This window comes from Scleropages formosus, chromosome 6, assembly GCF_900964775.1.
Source record: "Scleropages formosus chromosome 6, fSclFor1.1, whole genome shotgun sequence".
In the NCBI taxonomy this organism is placed as follows: Eukaryota; Metazoa; Chordata; class Actinopteri; order Osteoglossiformes; family Osteoglossidae; genus Scleropages; species Scleropages formosus.
Genome location: NC_041811.1, coordinates 5,795,699 through 5,814,137, shown reverse-complemented (window position 1 = coordinate 5,814,137; position 18,439 = coordinate 5,795,699). Strand labels below are relative to the sequence as shown.

General features: G+C 45.1%; 1 protein-coding gene across 1 annotated transcript in view; it reads left to right on the top strand.

Annotated features, from left to right (window-relative positions):
- LOC108922610 (zinc finger matrin-type protein 4-like) overlaps positions 1-18,439 on the top strand; it is a 44,400-nt gene that overhangs the window by 17,759 nt on the left and 8,202 nt on the right. The window contains exons 3-5 of the mRNA XM_029253053.1: positions 12,133-12,222; positions 15,232-15,385; positions 17,499-17,723. Coding sequence (XP_029108886.1) covers positions 12,133-12,222; positions 15,232-15,385; positions 17,499-17,723 — 469 coding nt within the window. The remainder of the gene's footprint in view (positions 1-12,132; positions 12,223-15,231; positions 15,386-17,498; positions 17,724-18,439) is intronic.

Genomic DNA, 18,439 nt, shown 5'->3' with positions numbered 1-18,439 from the left:
TGTCTAGCCCTCTGTACTGCGTTTGCTGATTGCCTGACCTACGCCTGTCCCACGACTTTGTTTTTGGATTCTGTTTTGGCTTTATTAAATGTCTTTTTAAGAAACTCTGCACTTGAGTCCGTCCTCGTGAAGCGCAACCATGACAGAAAGTTCCGCCTGCAACCAGGACTCAGAGGAGTATGCACAAATGGGTAGGGCACTCCCCACACAAGGTGCAATTTTGGAAGCGCAAGACTAGTCGCTGCAGTTTCTGGAATAGACAGTAGATAGATTGATCCAGGCTCTTCAACCCAGGGGAATCAACACTGATCGCCATTCCGGAGCGGTATGATGGCACCCCCGACCAGTGCCAGGACTCCTTGATGCAATGTGAGTTGGTTTTTGAGAGCTCCCCTTGCATGTATCAGACTGATGACGCGAAGATAGCCTTTGTACTATCATTGCTGAGCGGCCCAGCCCGGGCCTGGGCTGCTGCAGGGTGGCACACGCGTCAGAGAACCACCTATGCCACTTTTCGTGACAAGTTTGAAGCGATCTTTGACCACCCTCACACGGGGTGTGCTGCAGGTAACCATCTCATGCACTTCAGCCAGGGGAATAGGACCGTGGCTGAGTACACTCTTGAGTTCAGACCCCTCGTGGCAAAGAGTGGATGGAACTCCACTGCCCTCCTCACCTCTTTCTGCAAAGGGCTGAACCCCTGGATCCAGGAAGAGCTCATTTACAGAGGTGAGGATTGGGACTTCGACCGGTTTGCGGAGACCGCCATCGACAACCTTGGCAGGACTCAACAGCCCTGGGGAGGCCAGACCATCCACCCGGGGTCCAGCTCTGAGGAGGAACCTGAGCCCATGCAGGTAGGACCGAGTCGGCTCAGGTCAGAAGAAAGGATAAGGCGCTTGGTGGGGAAACCGTGTCTCTGTTGTGGGTCCCCGGAGCATCTCCGTGCCGCATGCTCGGTTCGACCACCCCAAGGGACCTCCAAGCACACGAAGGTGAGTCCTGGGGAGCACCGGGGACAGTTGAGGTTGCCAGTGGGTATTGCCTGGGAGGGAAGCCGAGTACAGACAAGTGCCCTAATTGATTCAGGAGCAGCGGGCTGTTTTATGGACTGGGGCTTTGCCAGAGTGCACCATGTCCCTCTTAAGACATGTGAGGTCACCCTGAGAGTGAAAGCCTTCGATGGTCAGCCCTTGGGGTCAGGGGTAGTAGATACCTGAACCGTCCCTCTTCTGCTTGAGATAGGAGCCTGTCACCACGAGAAACTTACCTTCTTTCTGATCCGGGCTCCAGACAACCCGATTATTCTAGGTTACCCCTGTTTGACTCTCCACGATCCAGTGTTCAAATGGAGCACCAATGAGCTGGTCTCATGGAGGGAATCCTGTCACTCGTCTTGCCTCACCCTTCCTTGTCGGGCCACGTCGGTGGAAGGGGTAGAGGGCCTTCCCCAGCCAGAGATACCCCCTGACTACGAGGACCTACAAGAAGTCTTCAGTAAACCCCGCACCGCTGAATTACCTCCTCACTGGCCCTGGGACTGTGCCATTAACCTCTTACCAGGTACCACGCCACCTCGGGGTTGGGTATATCCCCTGTTGTCACCGGAACAACGGGCCATGCAGGAGTACATCAGGAAGGCCCTCACAGCTGGCCTGATCCGACCTTCTACTTCTCCTGCGGCAGCAGGGTTTTTCTTTATCAGTAAGAAGGACGGGAGACTAAGGTCGTGCATAGACTACTGGGGGTTGAACGCTATAGCGATCAAATATCCACACCCTTTGCCTTTGATCACTTCAGCCTTAAAAAGCATTCATGGTTCAACCTGGTTTACTAAATTAGACCTCCACAGCGCGTATAACTTGATTCGGATCCGTGAGGGGGGTGAGTGGAAGACAGCCTTCTCCACTAGACTAGGCCATTATGAGTACCGGGTCATGCCATTTGGCCTGGTTAATGCCCCCTTGGTTTTCCAGGCCTTTCTGAATCACGTGTTGGAGGACTTCATTAATCGCTGTGTCATCGTCTATCTTGACGATATCCCGATTTACTCAAGGACCTGAGAGCAGCATATCCAGCAGGTCTGGTCGGTCCTCCGGCGGCTCTTACAGCACCGTCTGTATGTTAAGGAGAAAAATGCCAGATCTCCTTCCTGGGCTACATCCTGAGCCGGGAGGGAGTCGCCCTGGACCCCAGGAAGGTGAACGCGGTGACATCCTGGCCTCGACCCACCATGGTAAGGGCACTCCAGCGCTTCCTGGGCTTCGCCAATTTTTATCGTCGGTTTATAAGAAATTTCAGCACAGTAGCCGCCCCCTTACTGCACTGATGGCTAGCAAGGACCGAAGACTCCCTTGGGGGGCGGAGGCAGAGAGGGCCTTCCAGGATCTAAAGACCCAGTTCACCTCTGCACCAGTGCTGAAACAGCCTGACCCTTCCTTGCCATTTGTGGTGGAGGTCGATGCCTCCTCAGCAGGTGTGGGAGCAGTTTTGTCCCAGAGGCAAGGGGATCCGCTGAAGCTATTCCCCTGTGCTTTCTTCTCCAGGAAGATGACCCCAGCCGAACGTAATTACGACATTGGGAACAGGGAACTCCTTGCTATTAAACTTGTGCTTGAGGAGTGGCATCACTGGTTGGAGGGCACTGTCCATCCCTTTGTAGTACTTACCGATCACAGAAACCTTGAATACCTTAACTGCAAAAAGGTTGAATTCCCGCCAGGCCGTTTCAACTTTACTGTGTCCTATCGACCAGGTTCCAAGAATAGGAAAGCCGATGCCTTATCCTGGATTCACGACCCAGAACCGATGCCCACCAACCCAGAGGGCATCCTGCCCAAGGGATGTGTGGTAGGTCCGGTCCAGTGGCAACTCCTCCAAGACATCCGGGAAGCCCAGGATAGTGAGCCAGAACCTCCTGGGAAGCCTGCAGGACGTGTTTATGTGCCCATTTCCTTCCGCGCGGCAGTGATGAAATGGGCTCATGAGGCCCCAGAGGCACGGCATCCTGTGATCTGGTGCACCCTTTCACTGGTACAGGGACGGATATTTATTATTATTATTTTTATTTTTTATAGAGTGCTCTTCTCACGCAATGACACAGAGCAATTTAACACAGGGATACAGCAAGAAAAGTTGATACAAACAAAGAAGGCAGTCAACTAATGGCTACCATAATGAAGAACTTATTATAGAGCTATAAGTATACCTACTGGCCACTGAGGAAAGGAACAAAAACTCCCAACTGAAGGTTGAGGGAGAAAAACCTCTGGGGGTCCATGGGCCAGTGGTTGCCCACCCCTCCTGGGCATTCTAGAAAGTAACAATTTGTAAGTCAGTGTTTAACAAGTAATTATAATGTTGGTAAATGGCATCTTGGATCCCCGGCTCGGCATGGAACGGCTCGATCGTCACGGCAGATGGACATCATCCTCTGTCAGCATGGGATTCGTCTGTCACCACTGGCCGGCCTCGTCAGGTCTTATATAGCGAGGTAGTGCTCAAAGAGAAGATAGGACAGAGTTAGTAATTTGTTACTTAAGTAAATTTAAAATGCATTTTTGTAAAGGTGATAAAATAAACAACCAAGGCAGGTCGAATTACATTACGAGGTGGAATGCCTGAGTGAACATGTAAGTCTTTAGTCGGGATTTGAAAACAGAAACAGACGGGGCATTTCTGACAATAACTGGTAGATTATTCCACAGTTTAGGTGCTCTATAACTAAAGGCGTGACCTCCTACTGAGGTCTTATTGATCACAGGTACTTTAAGGTAACCTGCATCTAATGAACAGAGATATCGTTCTGGGATATAAAAATGAATGATCTCATAAAGATAAGCCGGAGCAATGCCACCTATTGCCTTATAGGTCAAAAGTAGGATTTTATAATCAACTCTATAAAAGACCGGGAGCCAATGCAAGAATTTAAGTACAGGTATTATATGGTCGTATTTCCTAGTTCGAGTAACAATTCTCGCAGCAGCATTTTCTACCAACTGTAGCCTGGATGCAGTCTGGTACGGACAACCCGACAATAAAGCATTACAGTAATCCAGCCTGCTGGAAACAAAAGCATGAACCAGTTTCTCAGAATCCCATCTACAAAGGAATCGCCGCATTTTAGCTATGCTTCTTAATTGAAGGAAGCACTACTTAGTCAAAGCATTTACATGTGATACAAATGATAGCTTTCCATCCAGCAGGACACCCAAATCCTTGACGCAGTCCGGACGCTTGAAGGTAATACCATTTGTTGTAAAGATTGGTGTGATTATGTTGAGAGTTTTAGCATCACCACCCACCACAAGTACCTCTGTTTTACTGGCATTTAGAGATAAATTATGGATGAGTAATTTTTTTTTACACTGGTAAAACAATTAGCTAACGACACAACATGTGATGGATCTTCAGGCTTGAACGATACATAAAGCTGTATGTCATCGGCATATGAATGGAAATTAACATTGTGTTTGTGAATAATATCAGCCAGTGGTAACATATAAAGTGAGAACAGTAATGGACCCAACACAGAGCCCTGTGGCACACCATACTGAACCGTAGTAGAGATGGACGGGGTGCTGTCATCAGATTTCAATACAAATTGTTCATGGTTAGCTAAATACAATTCAAACCACTTCAGAACAGTACCTCTTAGTCCAACCAGGTTTCCAAGTCTACTCATTAGGATACTATGGTCTACAGTATCAAACGCAGCACTCAAGTCTAGTAACATAAGAATAAAAATCTGACCAGCATCAGAAGAAATAAGAATATCATTAACAACACGTGTAAGTTCTGTGACCAGTGCGGAAACCAGACTGAAATTTTTCACATATATTATAGTGATTAAGATATTTTACAATTTGCGATGCTACGATTTTTTTCTAGAATTTTGGATAAAAACGGTAAATTGGAGATCGGCCTATAATTACATGGGTTATTACAGTCCAGATCCGATTTCTTTAGTAGGGATCTAATAACTGCAATTTTAAGAGATTTTGGAACACAGCCATTTAGTAACGACGTATTAACAATATTAACAATAGGTTCTGCAAGCACGGAAACTGTGGCTTTCAGTAATTTAGTGGGGATTGGGTCTAAAGGACAGGTAGTACCTTTCATATAGCAAATTAGCACGGTAATTTCTTCTACAGTTATTACGTCAAAGTTACTGAGATGGTGTGGACTACTAATATCATCGTCAGAAGTGCTCATGTTTGCTAAAACCGAACAAGAGGGCACTATGGATTTGCGGCTATTCACTAATTTATTATTGAAAAACTACATAAATTCATCATTAGTAATGGTAGCAGAACAACATTGTTTATCTTTGTGTTTACCAGTTAAGTAAGAGATGGTATTAAATAGGAAGCGAGGGTTCTTGTGATTTTCATCAATTAACTTTGCGTAGTATTCGGATCTGGCATGAAAAAGTGCCTTTTTATATATATATATATATATATATATATATTTTTAGACTATCGGACCAGGATACATAATAAACGTTTAGTTTAGTTGAACGCCATTTACGCTCTAATTTACGACATTCTAACTTTATTGCACGAGTTGATTCATTGAACCATGGCAAGTTTCTTACAGTTCGAATAAGTTTAGTTTTTGGTGGAGCTGCAGAGTCTAGGGCGAATTTTACCACCAAAATATAATCTAAAGCCATCTGATCAATATCTACACTCATTCCAAAATCCGAACTTCTAATATGATTAATAATTTTAGCAGTAGTAGTATCAGCAATATGCCGCACAATGTTAGTCTTACTATTGTCCGACGGCACGGGCAAGTATAGATCAAAGGTTGCTAAATGATGATCAGAAATAGCCTTGTTTAAAGGAATAATATCAACATGATGAACATCTACACTGAGATCGAGCGTATGGCTATGGGAATGAGTAGGACCGGTAACAACTTGGGTTGAACCGGCAGAGTTTAAGAGAGACAGAAAACTATTAGCGAGAGTATCCGACAACACATCTACATGAATATTGAAATCACCCAGCAGGATAATTTTGTCATGGTTAATGACTAAATCGGTTATGAAGTTGCTAAATTCCTTGAGAAAAGAGGAGTACGGTCCAGGTGGATGGTAGATAAGAGTATAATTATATTGGGGTTTGAGTTGAAATCTAATTGTAGAACTTCAAACGAGGTGATATTATCACGATTTCTCGCTGTTATTTGTAATCTATTATTGAAAAGAACGCCGACTCCACCTCCACGACGCACAGAACAAGATCTATGGAAATAATCATATCCGTCCAGAGCAGCTTCTATTAGCGGAATAGTATTGGACTCACCGAGCCAGGTTTCGGTAAGAAAGAATAGATCAGACTTGTAACTTAATATTAAGTCGTTTACTAGGACAGCTTTACTTGTTAATGAACGAATATTTAACAGACAGCATTTTATATTACAGTTTGGCCTCGGTGGTAAGTTGAGAATGTTTGTTTTAATGTATTTTAGGTTTCTGGTGCAAACGTTCCTATCAGTCTAGTTAAACGCCGTGGCCTTATAATAGTTTGAATATTTTGGCTGCACTTAACGCTTTTATTTAAAGTTTTTAGGCCCACACTGGACAAGGCACAAGAAACCCCATCACATGAGAAATGACTACTGATATCAGAACAAGCAACAGACCCATCAATACACAAAGCTGCTAAAGGAGGTGATCCATGGAACATGATTCAGTCTTGCAACTTGCAAGCCAAGTTCTGGGACAAAACAAATGAACCCCTCCAGTTGAGGTGTAAACTATCACGTGTGAAAAACCTGGGCCTTTCCCAGAAATCATCCCAGTTATTAACAAATGATATACGATTAGAGCGGCACCACGTCTCCAACCACTTGTTAAAAGACACCAATCTACTGTACACTATGTCCCCCATGAAGAGTCTAGGTAAAGGACCAGACACTATTAGATTGTGGCATTTTCTTCTGGCCTTGTTACACATGGAAATAAAACGGCTCTTTAACACCTCACCCTGCTGATAACGAATATCATTACCACCAACATGCACCATCATAGTCGACACGGCATTATCGTCCAGAGAACTGACACAAGCCGCCATGTTGGACACACGTGCGTGTGGGTAACACTTTACCTTTACCTTTACATTTCGATTCCCAGGCCCCCGAACCTTAAGGCAGCCGAATCACCCAAAATGAGCACATTATTATTATTAGGTGAACTGCCTAGAGCCGAAAATCTATTTTGGATTTGGACGGGAGAACCCAAACCAGGAACCCGCTTAGGCTTCGCTTTATTTGATTTCTTACTCCAAACTGCAACCCAGTCGCCGTGAGAGCGCTCCAGTGTACCCAGCTTCTCGTTAGCTGTACTGGGGCCCGTAAGTGTCGACGCCGAGTTCGACACTACAGAGGCATCGGGACACACCGAGTCCAACCAACTCTCCGTTTCTCATATAGAAATCAAATTCTTATTATGTTCTTCTAAATCGCGGACCTTCTGCACCAAGTCATTATTTGTTATGCATTTCGAGCAAATGAAGTGTTCTACAATGTCAGGAGGTGCAACCAAACAAAACATGTTACATGATACACAACACACAGGTATGCCGTCAGATGGTACATTCAGGATAGAACTTATGTCGAACAGGGACTCCATTCTTTCCAAAGACACCGTCTCAGCAACCGGTGTGTGACTCCACGCTCTGCCTTGCTCTGGACGCTCTGTCTCACTCTGGACGTTCTGCCTCGCTCTCGGTTCTGGTGGCCTTCGGTGTCTGGTGACGTCCAGGACTTCGTCCAGGCCTGCACCACCTGCGCTCAAACCCGGACCCTGCCCGAAAAGGCAGCTGGTCTCCTGGAACCCCTACCTACACCGAGTCGACCCTGGACCCATGTAGAACTGGACTTCCTAGTAGACCTGCCGGTCTCCGAGGGTAAGACAGTGATCCTCTCTGTCATAGATCGCTTATCCAAGGCTTGCAGACTGGTGCCCCTCCCGAAGTTGCCTACAGCTCTTGAGGTTGCTGAGATCCTGTTTGAGCAAGTATTTAAACTGTCGGACTTCCCGAAGATATTGTTTCAGATCGGGGACCCCAGTTCACCTCTCGGGTGTGGAAGGCCTTTTAGAGATTGCTCGGAGTCACGGTCAGCCTTACATCTGGATACCACCCGCAGGCCAATGGCCAAGCAGAACGCCTGCACCAGGATGTAGCAAGGTATCTCCGAGCCTACTGTTCCCAAAGGCCGCAACAATGGGCTTGCTACCTGGTGTGGACAGAGTATGCCAACAACTCCGCGCAGCATACATCCACCGGTATATCGCCCTTCCAATGTGTTTTAGGTTACCAACCTGTTCTGTTCCCTGGAGAAACCTCCCAGAGTCCTGTTCCGGCCATGGAAACTTGGCACAACGAGAGCGCCTGCGTATGGAGGACGGTCCGGTCCCACCTGCTCTGCAGTGCGGAACGTCACAAACGTCAGGCAGACCGACACCGACATACCCTTTTCTTCATACCTGGGCAAAGAGTTTGGCTCTCCACCCGAGATCTTAACCTGAAGGCCCCATCAAAGGAACTCGGGGCCCGTTGCATAGGTCCCTTCAAGATCTTCAAGATCGTGCGACGAGTAACACTGGTTACTTACCGCCTTCAGTTGCCTCCTGATCTCCGAGTGCACCCAACCTTCCATGTCTCCTTCCTGAAACCGGTAGGAGTGTCCCTACACCAGCCGCTGGTCGACACCACACAAACTCCTCCACTACCTCTTGATGGGGACAGAATCTATGAGGTCTAGGCCCTACTGGACTCTCGCCGACAGAGGGGCCGGTTGCAGTATTTGGTAGACTGGGAGGGGTATGGCCCGGAGGAACGCTCGTGGGTAGCCGCTTCTGATATCTGCCTTTCACAGAGACCATCTGGAGTGCCCGGCCCCTCGCCCCCGGGGGCGCCCTCCTTCTAGGCCCAGGGCGTCCGGGGCCGCCTGTGGAGGGGGGTACTGTCACGTCCCTCGCAGCTGGCACATCAGCGACACCTGCTGTTTCCTAATGGAAACGACTATAAAGAGGGACACCGAGGAAGCCTGGATGAGGAACCTTGTTTTGCCTCCTTTGTTTCTTCTCCGGCAGTGTTACAGTGAACGTCTTCTGACATTGACCTTTGCCTGTGTATTTCCTGACCACGTTCTTTGTCTAGCCCTCTGTACTGCATTTGCTGATTGCCTGACCTACGCCTGTCCCACAACTTTGTTTTTAGATTCCATTTTGGCTTTATTAAACGTCTTTTTAAGAAACTCTGCACTTGAGTCCGTCCTCATGAAGCGCAACCGTGACACTTAAACTAAAATCAAATGGCAGCTCAAGGAAAATTTTAATCTATCTACCCATACAGGATTCCAAGTAAATATTCCATAACTCATTGTGTCAAGATGTTGAAGAAATAGTGAATACACACACTTTCAGAACTGCTTGTCCCATTATGGGGTTGCAGGGAACCAGAGCCTACCCAGTAACACAGGGCATAAGGGGGAGGGGACACACCCAGGAAAGGACACCAGTCCATCACAAGGCACCCCAAGCAGGACTCGAACCCCAGACCCACCGGAGAGCAGAACCGTGGTCCAACCCACTGCACCACTGCTCCACCACACCCCTGCACAGAAATAGTGAATATATATATTAAATATTGACTTTTTTAAAGACCCATTTTTGCATTCAGCAACAAGTTGGAGATAAATCCTCCATTGATTTAGTTTTTCCTTCTGGACTTGATTACTCAAAAAGAACTTAACTTTTAAGTTCTGTCGGCTTGTTTTTTTTTCTTTTTGGATATGGAGTCGGTGGGGAAATTCACACGAGTGCTTTTCAGGGATGTGATGTGCCCCTGTGGGAAATACTGTGTGTTTCTTCTCTGTAAATCAGTTGAAACAAGACAGTTCCTTATGCAGCTTAGTGGTTAACTGAAGTAAAGTATCCTGTCATAGGTTGCAGATTCTAATTCTGTCAGTCATTAGAATTGGGTCAGCAAGTGGCATAATGGTTACAGCTGCTGCCTTATTTTCAAATGACCTGGGATCCAGTCCTGCCTCCTGTTATAGTACCATTGACTAAGGTACTTAATGTAAAAAAAAAAACAAAAAAATTGCACAGCTTTGAAAATCAATGTAATTAACTTAGTATACAAACTTGACATTGTAAGTCATCTTAGAGAAAAACATCAACTAAGTTAATAAATAACAATAACTCTGGCCATAGACATCTGCAAGAAGCTCTTTTGTTTGAATGAATGACAAAGGCACCAATAAAAAGTTAAAACATTGAACAAATAACCTGCTGAGCAGTTATAAAATTTAAATGCCTGTAAATTATTTAAAATTCTTTTACCCAAAGTCTCTGGATTAATTTCAGAATTTATATTTTTTCTTTGTTTATAGCTAAAAACCCATGTTTTGTGCTTCAGAGGAACAACTCAGTATTTCGGCATATCTGTTTCCCACAACCCAGCGCTCCTCTCTTGCCTAAACAGTCCTGTTCTCCACTAATGAGGTCCAGGGGAGATGCTGTTCTCCTTTCTTCTCATGAATATTCAGGAATGGGGTCGGCCCGTAACCGTGTGTTACTGCGATTGGCAGATGGAGACGTTCCATGCGTACCTACAGTAGTCTGTACCAAAACCCTGGCACCCAGGCCCCGGTCCTGATGAATATTCAGTGACCCTCATTTTCACAAGAACTTCTCTGCTTCTGGGCTCTGCGTCTGCCTCTCACTCAGTGAAGGAGCCCGTTGGGTACAAAACGTGTTTGTCGATCAAGCGGAAGGAAAGCTAAAATTTGACCTGATGGCAGTCCTCGTTTCAAGGTTATATCAGGGCTTTTCTGGTCATTTCACAGTGGCCTCTGCTCATATGGTCAAACTTAAATTTGCATTTATTCATTTAGCTGATGCCTTTCTCCAAAGTGACTTAGGCTCTCTACAACAATTTACCCATTTACACAGTTGAGTAACTTTCACTAGAGCAATTTAGGGTAGGATACCTTGATCAAGGGTACTATAGCTATGAGATTCAAAATGGCAACCTTCAAATCTAAACTCCGATCTAATCTCTTAAGAGCATGAAAAACGTGTAAATGTTTCTTTAATAATTTCATGACTAGAGATTTGTGACACAGGACACAAGAGATGCTGTTGCATGCTCGTGCTTCTTTTATTTACAAGCATTGCAGACAGTGGATTGGGTCACGGGGAAGGGAACAAGGAAAGGGGGAGACCGGGAAGTGGTATGGGGGGGTCTTTAGGGTGTGTGGGGCTAGGCATGGTCGTCTGCGCTACGTGCTCACAGTGTGGTCATCGTGCGTTCATCTCTGGTTTGTTTTCTGTCTCCTTCGTTCACTGTCGGGCATAGGGGTTGAAATAGAGGTCCTTATTAGCCTTAGATGTCGTGAGTCTCTCTCTCTTGTGGTGTGCCACAAGATTGATCTATGGATAAGCCTTTATGCAGCAACCTGTGTGGTGTAAATTTTTAATAATTCTGTGTTTAGAATAGTGGAATAATGGATAAACCTGTATGCAGCTACTCATGTCATATATACAGGTTCATATGCTGGAATGTGACAAATTAACTGTTCTCTCGACTCACTCTCTGTCTGTTGATGTAATGTACTCATTGCATTTTGCTCTGAGATGTATGTTACTTTGGAGAAAAGTGTCTACTAAATGAATAAATGTAAAGGCAGCAGCTCTAAACAGTGCATTACCAGCTGCACCTATTTCTGTGGTTGGTCCTCTTTGGTCTTGACTGTATGACTGCACCTCTGTGGCTGGTTCCATTTGGTCTTGATTGTATTGATTAAAGTTTTGTGGTTGGTCCCCAGTGTCCTTGATTATACAGCCACACTTCTCCAGTTGCTTCCCCCTGTTTTTGATGATATGGCTGCATTTCTGTTCCCAGTGGTCTTGATTACATGTCCACATCTGTGGTCATCTCCCAGTTTTCTTAATTATATGGTGGCTCTGTGATCACTCCCTCACAGCTCATGCTTTCATACTACCATGGTCAGTTACCTCTGGTCAGGATTCAGCTTTAACCATTATGGCCTGGACTGATGTGAACAGTATTGTCCTGCCATACCATCTCTCTGTCCTTTGTCTTCCAGAGTCGGAAGCATGCAAACCGTGTGCGGTTGTATCACATGCTCCACCCGCCGGATGGTAGCTATCCAGCCAAGAAGCTGCGAACGGATAATGTAAGCACCCCTCCCTCACCTTATTGTCACCTCATGATACCAAAACATAATTTTGTATATGAATTCAGTGGGCAAATATTCCTACCCAGATTGAAAGCCTGACTTAAGCGATTACGCCACCTACCGAGGACCAGTTCAGTAGCATGTGACAGATGGGGGGGGGGGCGGAGATTAAATAACAGCTGTTGATGGGTTTTAATTCCATCTTGTTTCAGGAAGATCCCACCTGCAGTCTTAATTCTGTGGAATGTACCCTGTGGTGTAGCCCTTTTCTACACATTGCCCACATGTAGACATCCTCCTTTATGCAGCTGTGTTTTGCTGCAGGAGGTATTCTGGATTTATTGTTTCCTACTGTTCTACAACTATAAATTTTATTTATTAATTTATCTGAATGTATTATTTCTTGTATTTATTGTCTTAAGATGACTGTAAATTTTTGGTATGCAAATTTGTCCACATACAGTAGGCAACTTGTACTGATTCACCCATTTACACAGTAGAGTAATTTTTAACTTTTCAGGGTAAGTAACTTGATCAAGTGTATTGCAGTAGGAAGTGGGATTTGACCCTGGGTCCTTTCATTTCAGGACAACAGCTCTAATCACTCTGCTACCTGCTGGCCCCATTTTTCCTTCCATTATCCACTTGGATGGGCACCATTTACAGCTGTGTGCTTGGCACAGACTGCTCATGTGTAGGTGTTCAATGTTTGCATCAGTTTCCATCCTGGGAGCTGAAGGTCCAGCCCCAGGCCCCAGCTGTGTGCCATTTATGCTCAGTCCCCAGCTGGTATAATTTCTCTAACCAGCAGTGATGTCATCTGTCATACCGGGGACAGTGTGTACCATAGTTGTTTTTTTTTATACTGTTCCTAAAGATGTTTGTTGCTTTGGAGAAAAGCATCTGCTTAATGAATAGATGTAAATTTTAGTGCCTTTGCCTTGGAATTGGAAGGTTCCAGGTTTGAGTCCCACCTTCTGCTTGTGCTAAGTATCAGATGAATAAATATTATGTTTGTCCACTTCTGAATAACCACACGTGAAAAATGGAAAGATAACAGAGTATGGAAATGGGTCAACATCTTACTTTTGATCACTATACTTACCTTGAACTGATTTAATAGGTTATCCCTCTGTATAAATAGGTAAATCACAGTAGCTCAGTGTAAAAAGCTCACATTGTAAGCCATTTTGGAGAAAAGTGTCAGATAAATGAATAATGAATCCTTGAGCCCTGTCTTGAGGAACACCATGACGTAAATAGAATCCTCACTGTTTGGACAATGAAGGTTTTTGCTCTTTAGATTAGTGCTTGGGTTCAAAGCGGGCAGGAGAACAATGGGCACTGGTTTTCTGGTTTTACCTGTTTAGTGGCAATAAGACTAGCAGGAAGCCAGAACTTTCTCTCTTCTAAACCAACACTGGTGACGTGGTAATGATGTTAGTGTATTGTGTGAGTAGCAGATAAGGAGAACATAATTCATTTGTGTGTGTATCTCTGAGGAGTAGGGGGGTGACAGAGGGGTGATGTGTGCAGGAAACGCACAATGGGAGCACAATGAGAGTTGTGTCGGCCTGTTATCATGAGGAACCAGGTGTTCACCATAGGGGGATGTTTGAACATGACATTATGATATTTGAACATGTCGCCCGGTCATTTTTCCCATAGCGTTTGTCAGCATCCACCAGATGGCACATGATGGCCAGAAAGTGACCTTGGAATTGTCAGTTTCATTTACATTTATGAATTCTGAACTCACTTTTCTCCAAAACCAGAAAATTTGCGCGCGCGCACACACACACACACACACACACTTACTTGCTGAACTCTAGGCCCACCAGAGACCAGGACCCAGCCAACCCCCCTGCACCACCGCGCACCCTCATGAAAATCAGGGCATACATATTATACTGAAAATTATTAAAAACAAAAAAATTTATCTAAATTTGAAGTGTATTAAAATAAAAATATGTCATTATTATTTAATTCACCCTCAGTAAGGTGAGATTTTTTACCCATTGGCACTTACATTGCAGCAGAACATGTTCTTTTCTGTAAGTATGAAAATATAAAATATTCCCCCACAGTGTGTTTGCATTGTGAAAACACACACAGTTAGTTTCCCCTCCTGCAGGAATTTCCTTTTTATCTGGTGCGTTTTACATTTTTCAGTGAACCGAGCTCAGTTTGAAGTTGTTGGTCGAGGGATGTTTCGATGTCAAAGGAGTAGGAGGGAGTGAGTGTAGCCTCTGTGCAGCTGAAAATCAGAGTCATCAAAAATGAAGGTGGACGTACAAAGTATTGAAAAAAAAAGATTTGAATCTCAGTAATGAAAGATGTACTGACTTTTGTTGCTTTTGAGTTTCTACTGTGGGGCCTGTATTTTTAATATAGTAAATCTAAATAAATGGTTAGTTTTTAATTTTACATAAGAGCAAATACCCAACTTGTCAACACAAAAATAATGCAATTATTGAGAGGTAATATAATTTTGAATCATTTGACATTTAACTGATATCGCACAGGGGTGTACTGAACTCTGTTGTATACTGTTTTTAAATTTTTTTGGGTAACTTGTTTGTGCACTTGGTTATTGGAATGAGTTCAAATTTTTCCCATAATAAATAATGGTATTTGTCAGTTCGAAGGGGGCCTGGTGGCTTGGTGTAGCGGGCTTGGCCAGGTCCTGCTCTCTAGTGGGTCTGGGGTTTGAGTCCTGCTTGGGGTGGCTTGCGGTGAACTGGTGTCCCATCCTGGGTGTGTCCCCTCCCCCTCCAGCCTTACCCCTTATGTTGCCGGGTTAGACTCCAGTTCGCTGCGACCCTGCTTGGGATGAGCAGTTTCAGACTGTGTGTGTGTGTGTGTGTGTTTGTGTGTGCGTGTATTTGTCATGTTGATTGTCAAATTTGAATGAATTGGGGGTTACATACCAAGAAATGGATGTAATTCTTTATTCCCACAAAGGTGGTGTTTTTATTTTGTTAGTGTGTGTTTTTCCCTCCACAGGGCAATGAGCATGGCCATGTGGATGAGAACAAGTGCTGCACACTGTGTAATATGTCCTTCACTTCAGCGGTGGTGGCGCAGTCTCACTACCAGGGCAAGATCCATGCCAAGCGACTGAGGCTCCTGTTAGGGGCACCGGCAAGCTCCGCTCCAAGTAAGATCTTACTCTCAGCCCCCTGATGAGAGAGCTGTGGCACTTGGGGAGAGCAGCCTGCCTTGTCTCATGCTCTGTAGGGATGCACGTGTGGGAGTAGGATGCCTTGGGGACCAGTTCTGGTGGTGCATGTGAACATGCCGGAACCCACAGCCCTTTCATCTTTCTTCTTAATGTATATTTCATGCCTGATGCTCTTATTGTTCTGCATGGGTGAAATTATGCTGGAGGCTTATTTGATTGGCTGGATTGAAACCACTCTCCTGAGAGGGTGGGGCCTGTGTACAGCAGCTATCAATGATTTTCCCATCACACTTCTCCTTTGTACTACAGTTAATCCCCACACCTTATGGTGGATGACCTTCCTGATGTCATTAAAAAACTGCTGGCTGGTCAGACCCACACAAAGCAGTGTCTCTCTCTCTCCACCTTGCGGTGCCATCCATTCGTTAAAGGGATTATCCCTGGGATTAAAACACTCCTTTAAAACAGTGATTCCCCAAGCATTCAGGGGACTTGTTATAAGAAGTGACAATTATATTGGCCATATGAATGCATAATCGTGCAAATATTAACAGGCCATATCAATGTATTATAGTTTGAAAACCTTCATGCATCAAAGCATTATTTGAGATGGTGCACACTTAGTTGCAGGTGGTGAAGTGGTTAGAAGTGTTGCCTTACAATGAACAGTCCTGGGTTCAAGACACATTCCCTGAATAGATGCAGTAAAAATATTTGTACAAACCAAACACTGTAAGTCATTATACACAAGGCATCAGCTAAAATAACACACACAAACATTGTAAGTCATTATACACAAGGCATCAGCTAAAATCACACACACACACACACACACACACTTTCTGAACCGCTTGTCCCATACGGGGTCGCAGGGAACCGAAGCCTAACCCAACAACTCAGGGCGGAAGGCTGGAGGGGGAGGGGACACACCCAGGACAGGATGCCAGTCCATCACAAAGCACCCCAAGCAGGATTTGAACCCCAGACCCACCGGAGAGCAGGACCAGGTCCAACCCACTGCGCCACCACGCCCCCCTGCTAAAATAACATATATGAATAAAATAATTTGTCAATATGTATAGATATCATCAGGGAACTTCAGTATTTGCATGCTTTCTAGTGTTTGTAATAAAAAAGTTGTCTCATGATAACATCTTTACATTTCAATCTGACAATACTTTAGTGTATCTAGCCTTGTAAATCACCTTGGATCAAGGTCAGTTAAATTTGAGTTAATAATCACTGTATGTTGAGAAAAGCATCTGCTAAATGAATAAGGCAGCTATTTCTATTTATTTCTCTCCTCCTATTCCCATCAACCAAGCGGTCACTTGACCTCTGCAGATATGGTAAATCTACCTCCCTTTCTTGCGGGCAGCTTTGTTCAGCTCTGTTTGCCACCTGTCCTGTGCCTGGAGAACAAAAGGCAGAAGAAAAATGCTTCATGGTGTGAACAATGGTCATCCTCCTCGGCTCCTGCCAATGCCTTAACTGCTCCACAAATGACAGTCATTCTATCTCACGGCTCTGCTGGAGATTTGCACCGCAACTGAGCGGCTGTTTCGTTTTCTTTATTTATTCACAGCGAGGGCATTGTTTGCCAGATAGTTTCCTCTCACTTTTCTAGGGTGTGTAGCATTTCAGGGAAAGGAGCGAGGTGTGGAGTCAGGTTTCCTGTTAGGATGGACTCTGTTCCTACAGAGGCTCCCCATGAGCCTTGAACCACAGCGTTCGCTTTTCCCTCATTATTACATTGATACTTATTTATCTATCTGATGCCTTTCTCCAAAGCAATTTACAATGTAAAGCTACTTACGGTGATTTACCTATTTTTAGAGCTAGGTTCATTTTTAAAGCATCATTCCAGGATGCGTACCTTGATCAAAGGTACTACAGCAGAAGATGGGACTTGAACCTGGAATGCAAGGTGGCAGCTCCAACCACTTCACCACCTGCTGTGCTTAATTCCATAGAACTAGAACACTGTGCTCTCTCTAGAGTGAGGTGATTCCCGGAATTCCACCCTGCAGCTCTAGGTGGATCTGTGAGGTGGTGGCCAGTGACCTTTGTGACCTTTGCACCCTCACAGAGGTGGAGAGCGGCCCACTGGAGGGACTGTCTGAGTCACAGTCCCCTGAGACCCCTCCCCAACCACACCGGGATTCAAACCGCTGCTGCCAACTGTGTGGTGCCTGGTTCAACAACCCAGGAATGGCTCAGCAGCACTACGCGGGCAAGAAGCACAGGAAGAATGCGGCACGTGCCCACCTCCTAGAGCAGCTGGGGGAGACACTGACTGGGGGCCAGAACAGAGGTGGGGGTCAAAGTGGGTGGGGGTGCTGTCTGGGGGCAAGAACAGAGGTGGGAGGGTGTCAGAGTGCAGAGGTCGATTATATATTCTTTTGATCATTTGTTGTGCACCCTTTATCTTGTAATGTAGTATTTAATTTGCCTTTAGGTTACACTAATTTACCTGACAATTTTCTCCACAGCAATTTATACTGCATACAGTGGTGTTCTCATTTATATAATTTGGTAATTTTTGCTCAGTCCAGGGTAAGTATCTTGACCAAGGGTTCAGGAGCTGGAGGTGGGATTCAAACCTGTGTCCTCGTAGTGGAAGGCTACAGCTTTAACCAACACATCACTTGCTACTCCATTTTATCATAATGCAGTACATTTTTGAAGCCTTACATCACACTTCGGGGATTTTTTTTTCTTTTTCTGAAGAACTGTGCTATGATCAGTCTAAGTTACACTGCAGTTGTTTTCCATTGAAATAATGCTGATAGATGGTCAGGTTCTCTACTATAACAGCAGTGTCATGCCTGTTATTTTAACCTTCAAGTTTGCTGTCTCCTCCTCCGATGGCTGCACCATACACCTGGGCTTAGAGGAAAGGGATGGCTAGCAACCAGATGGACTCAATCTTGGTAATAATGTACACACCCGTTTCAATACTAAGGGCACAAGTGGAGCATGGAACATTCTGGAAACACCCTACCTATATGATTGCAGGGAGATGACATT